General features: G+C 40.0%; 2 protein-coding genes across 5 annotated transcripts; one reads left to right on the top strand and one right to left on the bottom strand.

Annotated features, from left to right (window-relative positions):
• Positions 1-4,141, bottom strand: LOC111219300 (heterogeneous nuclear ribonucleoprotein A1-like). Of its 4 annotated transcripts, XR_002665012.1 has the most exons (12): positions 4,035-4,141; positions 3,382-3,498; positions 2,800-2,946; positions 2,478-2,688; positions 2,293-2,385; positions 2,144-2,194; positions 1,997-2,050; positions 1,785-1,916; positions 1,560-1,700; positions 1,405-1,468; positions 132-190; positions 1-47 (listed from the first exon to the last, which is right to left on the bottom strand). XR_002665012.1 is itself a non-coding variant. In XM_022741933.1 (11 exons), the coding sequence occupies exons 1-10, from the start codon at positions 4,044-4,046 to the stop codon at positions 1,416-1,418; spliced, it is 1,011 nt and encodes a 336-aa protein (XP_022597654.1). In that variant the 5' UTR covers positions 4,047-4,141; the 3' UTR covers positions 54-190; positions 1,405-1,415. The 4 variants fall into 4 exon arrangements, 3 of the variants coding, with proteins under 3 accessions (XP_022597654.1, XP_022597653.1, XP_022597656.1); XM_022741933.1 differs by lacking the exon at positions 1-47 and having other exon boundaries at positions 54-190; XM_022741932.1 differs by lacking the exons at positions 1-47; positions 132-190 and adding an exon at positions 910-1,237.
• Positions 4,142-4,735: 594 nt separating this feature from the next.
• On the top strand, positions 4,736-8,737 carry cbx5 (chromobox 5). Its single transcript, XM_022741936.1, has 5 exons — positions 4,736-4,854; positions 5,371-5,551; positions 6,168-6,393; positions 7,071-7,171; positions 8,305-8,737. Exons 2-5 carry the CDS (start codon positions 5,421-5,423, stop codon positions 8,444-8,446), a joined length of 600 nt encoding a protein of 199 aa, XP_022597657.1. The 5' UTR covers positions 4,736-4,854; positions 5,371-5,420; the 3' UTR covers positions 8,447-8,737.
• The last annotated feature ends 3,676 nt before the right edge of the window (positions 8,738-12,413 follow it).

Below are 12,413 nucleotides of genomic sequence, written 5' to 3'. Positions count from 1 at the left end.
AAAAAAAAAGATAAGTCTTCTGCACCTGCATCATTGTTCAAGTAAACCTGAGGAGGAAAAACAAAAAACAGAATCCAGTTAAAATAATTTTGACTGAAAAATGTGATGTGCAACATTTTAATAACTTGTACCTGATTGAGCCATTGTCACTGAAATGAGATCAGGTTTTGGAGACCATGTGTAGAGTTACCTAGAAAGCAGAAATACCAAATAAGTAACAGGCAATCTTTCAAAAGAACTGTTCTATTAAACAGCATGCAATTTGTTGTAGGACCTCTATGCACAATTAAGAGGCCAATTTTACCAGTCAATGGTGTAATGTCATAATAAAAACTTGTTTGCACAAAAAAAAAAAAAAAAAAAAAAATGTTACGTCATTATTGGGCTACACAACTTTCTACCAGCTACATGACAAAAATCAAGATATACTATCAGTAGTTGAGAAGTCTGGTCTTACCTACAGACAGCATTTAAGCCTTTTGGTAGCTGCTGCCTGCTAGCCTCAGGCTTCTGTTCTCACTCTCCCCTGCTTCAATGATCCTGGCGATGGTTTTGCTACTTCTCTCCCTCAGCTGGCTTCCATGGCTAGCCTCAAAGACTTTGCATGTAAGCTAGCATCCTCCAGAAGATCTTTGCAGAACTCAGTGTAGAGTCTTTACCAAGTGATGGGCTCTTTATGATGACTGCATTTGCACTTGTCATTCCTCACCCCCTATTGTATTGGTATTTTAAATGCATTGACTTATGAGTTATGAGAACGTGATGCCTAGTGTGGGGCTTCTTGCACATCAAGGAAATGGGCTTTTCCAGACACCTCATGACATGTAAAATATGACCCTCTCCCCCACTTTGTGCAGTGTCTAATAGTGAACCCTCCCTTTCCCAAATCACTGAAGAGGCTAACAAGACTTTTTAAAAAAAACTGAAAGATGGTTTATTTCAGCTTGATTTGATGCAGTTACAAATAAAAACCAGACCTTAAAGAAAAAAATCTACATAAAACCTCATTGGAATGCTTGCTTTCCAGAAACACATTTTGATGAAAAACAAAAAAAACAAAGAAAAATAAAACGTTTAAATGAAGACCCTCCATGATTTATCTACTGTACATCTCTTCTTGCAGCAGCTGTAACCTGCCACAACTGTTTGGCTGAGCAGATTTAGGAGGTAAACCTGCAGCTGCCCTGTCACTTCGCTTGCTCTCCTCTCCTTGCTCTCCTCTCCTAAGTACTCAGTCCTGTTGAACAATACGGAACAACATTGTTAACTGTGCACTGACTTTGTATGACCTGAGATCCAGAGTGAATTTTTAAATGTTATCTGCACTTAACGATTCCCTGCAACCACAAACTCTGGTTTTATGATACAAAAATTAACAGTGCAAGCATGCCTTCAAATTCTTACCGCTTCACATTTCAAAATCGTCCAGGACGGCCATATCCGTTGTTTGAGCCACCTCCATAGCCACCTGGAAGCAAAAACAATAAACTGTCAGTTTACATGCACAAGGCAGAGTGACAGCACATTATTACACCTGCTGTCCATCTATTGACTCTTACCACCAAAGTTCCTGCCGCCACCACCGCCTCCCCCACCAAAGTTGTTCTTCATGGGGCCAAAGTTAGAGGCCTGAGGATCGTAGTGGCCCATGTTATTGTAGTTGCTGCCGCCGCCTCCGCCACCACCACCACCACAGTTACCTACAAATAGATCATTTACAAATCTGTTAAGCACAGCTAGAACACAAAATAACAGTTAATGTTAAGATGAGCCAAAATCCTTACCATAACCGTTGCTGTCATAACCATTTCCTCCATAGCCTCCGCCTCCACCTCCACCCTGGTTGTAACCTTGGTTATAACCACGGTTGCCACCGTTATTATATCCCCCAGGACCACTAGGACCACCTCCATAGCCTACAACATAAATGACCTTTGAGTACATTGCCGAGCTTCAGTGATGAAAATACTGTCATCTGACAAAACTGCCTACTCACCACCATCACCTCCATTGCAATTGTAAGGACCATCTCCGTATCTACCCCTGCCGCCTAAAAACAAGCCAATATACAAAGTTAGGTTTCAGACATTACACTAGTACAATTAAAAACAAATTAGGTAAACCTCCATCAGAGAATTCTTACCCTGATTGAAGCCTCTGTCGTAGTCATAGGGCCTTCCACCACTGCTACGACCTGAAAACAAAAACAACTCATTGGCTCTGGAACACTGCCAACGTGAACTGTGTTTCTTTGCATATCAATATAAATTTATGGCTTAAAAGGGAGCCTACCCCTCATACCCATTCCTGCACTCTGCATCTCCTGCCTTGTCAGGGCCTTCCTCACTTCACAGTTGTGAGAGTTGATTGTGTGGTATTTCTGGACTGTGGGATAGACAATGTATCCAGTAAGTAACCAGTCAAGACAATGATGTAGTTAAATTTGATTAAATCGGCAACCGAAGGTTATTACTTACTGACAATCCTGTCAACCGAATCATGGTCATCAAAGGTGACAAAGGCAAAGCCCCTCTTCTTTCCGGTATTACGATCAGTCATGATGTCAATGACTTCAATCTTGCCAAACTGCTGGAAGTAATCTCGCAGGTGTGACTCCTCTGTATCTTCCTTGATGCCTCCAACAAAGATCTTTTTAACTGTTACATGGGCACCCGGCCGGTTTGAGTCCTGTGATCAAAGACATTTGTTGCTGTAAGCAAGTGTTCCCTTCTTTTACATGCAAGTCATGTTTCCTTAGTGTAAATTATTGAATGGTGTACCATATTAAGCTTTACATACCTCCCTAGAAACAGCTCGCTTAGGCTCTACCACCCTACCGTCGACCTTATGGGGGCGAGCAGACATGGCAGCATCAACTTCATTTACTGATGAGTATGTAACAAAGCCGAATCCCCTGGATCTCTTGCTGTTGGGGTCCCTCATGACCTGAAGGAAGAATCTTCAATTATTCCCAGTCTTACTCATAAACCTTACTTACAATCACTTGATACTCCCATTTAGACCAGTTCAACAGCATCACAAATTACATCTCCAAATTGATAATATAATTGAAACAGCATCCCTCTAAAATCAATTTAGAAAAAAACATTTTAAGCCTCAGGAGGGGAGCACTGACTGCAGGACTGTTGTATTGTACACAGATTGTAAACAGTAAGCAAGTTATTTTGTTTAATTGGAATGTCAGTGAAAACATCCATTTGAACTTCCCACAGCCCAAAGGGACATGTTGCCAATTTTGTGAAGCTTAAAAAACAGCAAATGCTTAATGTTTTTGCATGAAAGGGGGGCTAATATGAAAACCGCTCATCAAAACAGTTGCTTTAGACTAATCGTCGCAGTGATTCATAAACTCCCACTTACCACACAATCTGTAAGACTTCCCCATTGTTCAAAATGAGCCCGCAGACTCTCATCTGTGGTCTCGAAGCTCAAACCTCCGATGAACAGCTTGCGGAGCTGCTCCGGCTCACGTGGGACCTGGACAATGGACAAAGACACAAACATCAGGATACAATAACAAATATTCGTAAGAGGCACCGGATGCCATTTCTGCAATAATGGTAGTCACATCAAATTGTATCAGCATTATCATCGTACTATCCGTCCATTAATCCAGCCCTGCGTCACATATCAAAAATCAGGCCATGGTGGAGGAGGGAGACGTCGCCGCCATTAACGTTAGCAGATTATGTTGAATACTTTTCGCAACAATTACATGCAAACGCCAAATGAATGTTACAATGTGCTGCTCTTTGTCGTTTGTATATAATTAAAGACTATGAGCGTTTAGTGAAATGCTTATCTGTACATAGCTAACTGCATGAACAATAGGCCACGAGGCCCAGCTGCTATAAAATGGCGGCTTTACAAGGCTTGATAGCTGCGGCAGCACGGATGAAAACGCAGTCTGCATTAAGCATCGAGTGTCCATGATGGGTTTTAATAACATGTGTGTTACGACACCAAATTTGCAGGAAAGGACACATAGAATGTTCTCAGATTGTATTACTCACGTCTTTCGCCATATTAAGACTAAACCCTTGAAGACTCCTTGTGAACTGCCCGGACAGAGGTGATCTGCGTCAGACGAGCACAGCCTGCTTCTCAACAGTACAATAAATAGTAACGTATACACCTCTTTCACACTGTGATTGGTCTGTAGTTCCCGCTGCAGTCTGTCGTCAGCAGTGATTAAATCCTGATTGGATCGAATTCAATCAATCACTACCAGCATCCAATAACCTGGTGGTAGGCGGGCATTTCACGACGATGAAAAATGAGCAAAGAATATTATGTGTAAAATGGTATTTCTAAGAAGTTGTAAGGTAAGTAAACACACAATACACGCAGCAGTGTTGCTACAATGGATGTAAAGAGGGAGGGCATGGAAAAATAGCGAATTCAACGACAGATCACCAATCCTAAATGACTCTGACTCATGGCTTGTGGGTGGAGTAGTGTAGCAACATCTATATTAGTTTTAATGGTCGATAATATTATATACACACACTCATGTGCACTTTCTGTTGAGGCGCACTATGCAAACATGTTGCATTAACCCCGTCCCTAAGTCTTGCAGACTGGAGTTGTAATCGTGGTAGGACCACATTCGCGGTGTGTATGTAGGTCATCAGCTGACAGAGGGGCGGGTACGTTCATTGTGCGCCTTTAACCCGCGCTTTTTACGCACAGACGAGCGCACAGCACCTTTTTGTGAACCAAGGAAGACGCTAAAGTAGCCTCAGCGCTGGCCTTACAGATTACATGTCCACAAAAGACAAGCGTTGTCGTTGCAGTTAAGTGGTGAAAACCGGCGGTCTACACATCCAAAGGGTAAGAAATTGTTTACACATCAAAGCAGCATAGTGTTGCTGCAATAATCGTTGTGCGTGTGCGATTTGGTATCAGTTAGCTAGCGTTAGCTCGTTGAAGCGTTAGCTTGCAGGCTACCTGCTTTAGCATGTTTGCTTTTCATGCCCAGTGGTTAGCTAGTCGCTTAGCAGACACAACATCATATCTACATTGCTGTGTGCACTTATAATTAAGTTTATCGGTAATGCTATTTAATTTGTAAGTGTTTAAGCGAGTGGACCGTTATCGACGGGTGTTCGACCAGCTAATCAGAGAAGATTTTTTTTCATTTGGCTGTGCATGTTGCAGCTTGGTTAACGACAATGAAACGATCCCCTTGGTTGATATGTGGTAGCAGGTAGCTTAGCAGACCAGCGCCGACTATAAGTTTCTCCTTCGTGCTTAACGTTATCTTGTTACTTTGCGTCGAATATATCGACTAGGGATTAATTCATATGCTCAAAAACATTAGCCTCTCCATCGTTTCTTCTCGTACAGGGAAGTACCTTTGGCCTGCAACAGCGTGGTGTTCAACAACAAACTTTGCTATGGGCAAAAAGTCTCGCGACGAGGAGTCCTCATCCTCTGATGAGGAAGAATATGTTGTGGAGAAGGTGCTGGACAGGAGGGTGGTGAAAGGCAGGGTCGAGTTCTTTCTCAAGTGGAAAGGATACTCAGAGTAAGTTGTACCAGTGTGCTAACTAGTACCTGCACAAACTCCACTGCAGTATTAAGCAACACTATACTGGGCTATAGATAAGCTTAAATATCACAAATATATTATGATATATGTGTATTGCTCGATGTTTCCACGCAGAAACAAAATGGGACAACAGCCATTAATATATAATAATAATCTGAATGTGTCTTGGGTTTTGGAAATTTTGGTGAAATAAAACAAGCTATATGAATATCACCTTGGTCTGTGAGGAACTGTAATGAGCATTTTACCACTTCCTGTCAATTGTGACAAAACGAGGAAAGAACGAAGCTATGTTATGTTGTAAACAATCACTAGTTGAACACCTGATATATTTTCCCAGGTATGCAGGGGCATTCATTGCCTTTGTGAGATGGGTTCAATACTACATAAATCAAAAAAATCTACTGTAATGCCTTTTTAAAGATCCTGGAAAAGAACAGTATATCTGATGATACAGTGATGTTCATAACATTGTAATTCAAGTTTGATATCATAATATTGATTTCAGTAGATCATCCATCTCTTATCGGTACTGTTGATCAAGAGTTATGGCTGTACTAGCACTGACTTCCTGCATTGTGATCTTTCTCAGTAAGCACAACACCTGGGAGCCAGAAAAGAATCTGGATTGCCCTGAGCTTATATCTGAGTTCATGAAGACCTACAAGAAAAGCAGTGGTGGAAGCTCCACACCTAGCAGCGGGGGCAGCAAATCAAGCGCAGGCCCCTTGGGACGCTCCAAAGACTCGAGTAGCTCGAAGAAGAGAAGCTCGGATGATGATGAGGAGGGTGGAAGTAAACCCAAAAAGAAAAAAGAGGTACATAATATGTTGGTGTGTTTCAAATTTCAAAATCTATTTCAACCAAAATTAAAAAAATAAAACATAGAAGTCTGCAATTATTGCGATTATTTGCATGTGTGAGATTAACACCTTGTTTCAAGCTTTGTGTGCTGCACAGTGGGAACTCCAGAAGTTTTCCACTATTGGGAGAAACAATAGTTACACTCTTGATTTAAAAAGTCATTGTGTATATGGTAATTAACAGGTGATGGGTCTCTCATCTTAGAGTTGTGCGCAAAGCAGATTTGTTCAGCCCATCCCCCTATCTCTCAAGCACACTGACAATGGACCCATCGGACTGGCTAAAAACAACAACGCACACATGTTTATTAGTATATAAGGAAGTCAGATCCGATCATAAGTGGTCACTCAAACACTTGGAGATGCATTTTAAGGCTAGGTGTGAGCTGATGTACTCAGACCCATGTTAATGCCATGTCTGAACAGGGCCAGAGGTGGTCTGCGCCACATGTGGCCACATTCTATCTGCAGCGTGTACACAAATGTGTCCTGGGCCACATTGAAGGACCACCTACTCAACTGATGTCCTGTGCCACAGTCTAATAATTAGTCCCACCACGGTTTCATAATGAACCAAAGATATTTTACTAATTCATATGGCTAAAACCATATTTCACTTTCTTGTCTTTCAGGATGACATTCTAGTTGCTCGGGGCTTTGAGAGAGGACTTGAGCCAGAGAAGATCATTGGAGCAACTGATTCATGTGGAGACCTAATGTTTCTTATGAAGTGGTAGGTTTTGTTGATACATTCATTTCAAAATTTGCATGTAGAGCTTTCGTTTTGTGTCAGCATTATGGGAAGTTTAATCACTATTTAAATGTTCAAATGCGAAGAAATATTTCAGATACCACAAGTGATTTAAAAAAAAAAAAAAAAAAAAAAAAAAAAAACAACAAAAAAAAACATGAGCTTAGGTATTAACATTTTCCATTTATTTATTTATTTTTTAAACATCAAAGATCATCTGAAAAATGTAGTATGCCAAAGTCAGGATGCAGTGTACTATAAGCTACAATTGCATGGTCAGGATATTGTACATTTTTTTTCATGGCCAATGAATGCATTGGTCATTCTCCTTAATCAGATACTTAGTATTCACAGTAATGAATAAAAAACTGGTTTTGGCGTTCTTCTGGTTTCTGGGTGTCAACCTCTGCTAGGTGTTGCCTGCAGTGGCTGCCATCTGTAATACTTCTGCATGCAACTTGTAATGATTCTATAAAACGGCAGCTTTCAATGTGCCAGATTGCTACTGGCAAATTACCCATTAGCAGCACTAATAGTCTAGCTGTCCGTTCATATACAAACAGTAGGCCACATCATAAAATTTTATGTCATTACACATCAGCTAGATGTATATATGTTGTACCTCATCACTCGTGTTGGGTCAAAACCCATTTCAGGGTGTTTGCTGGCTCAAAATGAGGTAACAGTTGTACCATAGTGCTGTTTTGTAAAAAAAAAAAAAAAAAAAAAAAAAAAAATTTGATAAACAGGAAAGATCTACAGCAATATTTAGAGGAAAATAAATGTAAACATAGTCAGATCACAAGCTCCATCTGTCTACTGCCTATAAGAAGCATTGGCTATGATTTATAATCCAACTGTATAATTTAAAAGAAAGTGACAGTGATTTGGTCTTAAAATATTATCCGACTTTAATAATAAAAAGGTGTTCAAATAATAAATGGCACAGAAAAATGTTCAAATCACCTTTTCTGTTACAGAAATTCCACTGAAAGCACATCTTTATTTTTATACTATTACATACTTCCTTTTGCTTTGCATCTGCAGCTATGACAAATTTCTGAGATGCACAGTCCTGAACTAATTTTAAAGACGTTTTGTTTTACGTCTTGCAGGAAAGACTCTGACGAGGCTGATCTCGTGCTTGCCAAGGAGGCCAATCATAAGTGCCCACAGATTGTCATAGCCTTCTATGAGGAACGTCTCACCTGGCATGAAGACACTGACAAGAAGGAGAAAGGTGCTGTAAGCGCGTGAGTGCATCACCTCAGGAGGAAACGGGACCTCCTCCACTGCAGGGACAAGTTTGATTCAGACATTTTTCACACCAAACCTCCCATTCTTCCTCTTTACCATGTCCAACAACAACACAAAGACAGCGGACACAGTTGTGTTATCTCCATCCATGCCCCATTGGAGCACAAGGGCCCAGACTGCTGAGAAGGATCCATCAGACAGGAGGAGAAGCTGTAGCGGACATGGGTGATATGCTACTGGGGAGGGTTTCTGCTGTTTTGTCTTTGTTTTCTTTACTGTTTTTTTTTTTTTTTTTATGTCTGAACACATCATGTTTTAGTGCTTACGGGATACAGTTAAGTCATTAAGAGATTTTGCATCCACGTGCACTGATGGTCATCTGTTAAAACTCAGAATATAAAGCCAGAGTTTGTACAAGCTGTTAACCATGAGCTTGTCCCAAGTTGGGTGCACAACCCCCATCCTGATGTAAGCAGTGCCCCCCCCCCCTCTTTTTTTTTTTTTTTTTTTTTTTTAATAACCCAATGATGATAAGAACGTAGTATTGATATTCAGGAAGCAACCACAACAGCACTTCCCTGGTTGCATGATCACTTCCTTTTTTAGAACTTTTTTATCTCTTGTAGATTTGTGTTTGTCCTGTCTATTGGGGTAAAACTACTCAATTTGCAAACTTGCAGAGGACACCGGCCAATTATGTCTTTATAATGTAGTGATTTTTTTTTTTTTTTTTTTTTTTTTAAACTGTAATTTTTTTATCTCTTATTTCCAGGTTTTTAACATGTAAATGTTGTGTGGTGTTTTTTTTTAAATTTCTTTATGCTATCACCATTTGAAGAAAAGGACAATAAAACAAATTTTACTGACTTCTGTACCCCCCTTTTTTTCCTTTTAACCGTAGTGTTATCATTGGATCAGTCTCATTTTCACAGGTTAGACAATCTTCACTGTATCCAGATAAAATTAAACCAGCATCCACACCAGCCGTTGGGGTCTGCCACCTTGTGGCTAAAAGATGAAGATCGTTTGGACTGTGTGACCGCTCCTTATGATCACAGTTAGTGATACATTGATATAATTTTTTTTTTTTTTTTCTTTTAATCCACTTATCAATTGGAGTATTCTTGATGTTATTGTCATGATAATTTTAAACATTAAAAGCTGTTTCTGATTGGGTTATGTGTATCCCATGGTTTATTGTAATGGTTGTTCTTGACTGTAAGTATTACATTTTTTCTGGGACAATGTAACTACCAGGCAAGTGGTGGTCAGTTCTTATACACATGATGGATGCCAATTTTGTAGTTTGATCTGCTGTGCTCCAACATGGACTCTTAGGACCAAATGTTCAGTGTCAACAGACTGAGATCAGCTGTTTTTTTTTTGTTTTTTTTTTGTTTTGTCATAATTTTTTGCCTTTATTCAGCATCATGAATGAAGGCTCTGACCGTCTCCCCTTGACATGCAGTACATTACTCACGTCCCTTGATATCTATTAGCTCATGATTTCATTGTCATTTTCTTTCATTAAAAATATTTTGTCCTTTCGGATCCTTGAGTTTTGTCAATTTTTGCTCGGGCAGAATTTTTAAAAAGTAGACTATTTCTTGTGTGAATTAAATATAACAAAAATGTGTACAGTAGCAGTCTTTAATAAACAATTTCAATGTTAAAGTGGGTTTCAGTTGGCTGTTATTTCAGGATGTCACTGGAGGTAAACATGTTACTTGAATTTGAATTAACTTGCACTGCAGAATGAAATGAATTGTTTTGGATGTAAGTAATAAACTGAGTTTTAGGGGAATAAAAAAAAAGATGTAAGTTACAATTATGAGACCAAAGCTGTTTAATTTGGTCTCTGTCAAACGGACCATTTTTCTTCATTGTTGAAGAAGAGCACCAGCTGCTCTAAACCAGCAGATGGTGCTGTTAAATAACGCTGATGTAAAAGTCATAACTACTTTTTGTGCAAGTCATTCACAATTCAAAAACTTATAGTTGCCCACTACAGCAACTCATAAATTAAGCTTTTCTGATCAGCCTTTATGGATTAGTATCCAACTTTTAGAGGGACATAGATTCATGTAATGTTCTCTGACTTTTACATCAACCTGTCGGTCTGCAAACTCATGTTATGCAGTGTTTAAACTCAGATTTATTTAAATAAGTTTCTACAAGTGCCATATACAATATGACTGGCTGAAATATGTCTAAACCACTTACTGTGGTACCCCAGTTCAGTTTGATGTAATTTTGCCATCATAAACGTGTCAGTGTAAGCATTACATAGTTTCAACGACAAACCATATATACAGAATATGTAATGCTGCAATGTGTGAGGAAAATCTTCTTTTTTTTTTTCACAATTTGAAACTTGCTGATGACAAGGACGGAGAAAGTTCACCAACTAATTTTCATTACAGCTAGAGATGTGAGGAGGAGCCCCCATTTTATCACAATCTGGCTACTGTGACAAAAAAATGGGATGTCAGTTATTTATGAAAATATTGTTGTTTACTATATTAAAGAAAAAAAAAGTAGATTAAGAATAGAGTCTCTGCTACAGCGAACAACTGCAATATCAGTAATAAACTACAGTGAAGGTTGAGTCTAATCCTTGTTCTTCTCTCACCACCACCTTTTTCTTCCTTGCTTGCCTTTTATAGTGACTCTCACACACACACACACACACACACACACACAAAGTGCTGCTCAGCTACGTCTAAAGTGATGGAATTTTCCTAGCAAAAAGGCTTTTACACTCCAAATGGAATGCAAAGGTCACTAGTAAATTTCCAGCCCCTGGGACCATTAAGCTGGGCAAAGGGAGCGAGCAGCAGGCTGTTTTATGGAGCCTGGAGCTGTCTGCTGACAAACCCAGGCCAGAGGGTTTGGTTGGGAAAGCCACAGTGGCACTCATGGGAGCTCTGCCTGTGATGTGTGTGGCATATACAGATGTAGAGACAGTGCTGGGGTTTGGGCTACAGGCACACAGACTGAAGCTTCATTGACACTAAACATCTAAATGAGGAAAATCAGATTCAAGCCCTTTGCTAGAAATGAGCGTGAACCGGCGTCTGGGAGGGGGAGTAGGGAGCTGTCTGTGCCTTGTTTAGCTGAGTGCTTTTCAGGGCACAGTTATAGATTTTTGACAATGCACTTGAACATGATTTGATATTTTTAATGAAACATTTCAACTTATTTTCCTTTAACTCAAGAATGCTGCTTTTTTAGCCAAGTCTGACTTGCAAAGTGTCTTTTTTTTCTTAATGGGGACCATGTGTTAAAATATAGGTACAAGTTTGGTGTAAAAGTATTTATTTATTTATTTATTCATTTATTTATTCAAAGCAGCCTCCATGTACTTCAAACACACTCCCTCCTTTCCCAGTAACTTCTAGTGCAAATGAGTTCCAGTGGGTATTGCCCATGGCAGAGGTGGGTCGTCTTGCAACACATTACACCGAATGAGTGTCAGGGGAGCTACTGTGCAGCTGTGGTGAGGGAAGGCACTGCTGCAGTGGGCCTCATCAGTGCAGCTTGTTCAAGGGTACCACTAAAACAACAAACAAATAAATGTGCACTCATACAGATAACACTAACACACGGCACACCACACTCTATATGAAAAAGAAATGTCATAGTCTTTGGTTAGTGTCTCAGAGAAACTGTGAAAAATTTCCCAAAGTGTTGTAAGTCATGAGTATCACAGAGGCCGGTGTAATTCGATGTGGCCTTTCTCGTGCTGTGATCATATAGGCACAGCTGCCCAACAGCTGTGTCTCAGACTCCATTTCCTCACTGCAACCAGACGAAAAGGTCTGCAGTGATGACTGGCGCATCATCTCCCAGCACAGTGCGCTGATCTGTGTGAAGGTGATTGCGATGTGATGCTCTAATTTGGGTGGCTATCACACTTAATGTGCAGTAAAGCACCATAGACAAAGCTTCTTCCCTCTAAACCCCC

Source organism: Seriola dumerili, unplaced genomic scaffold, assembly GCF_002260705.1.
Source record: "Seriola dumerili isolate Sdu_G_001 unplaced genomic scaffold, Sdu_1.0 BDQW01000056.1, whole genome shotgun sequence".
NCBI classification, from domain to species: domain Eukaryota; kingdom Metazoa; phylum Chordata; class Actinopteri; order Carangiformes; family Carangidae; genus Seriola; species Seriola dumerili.
The sequence above is the reverse complement of the archived record's forward strand: the minus strand, read 5'-3'. Positions and strand labels throughout refer to the sequence as shown.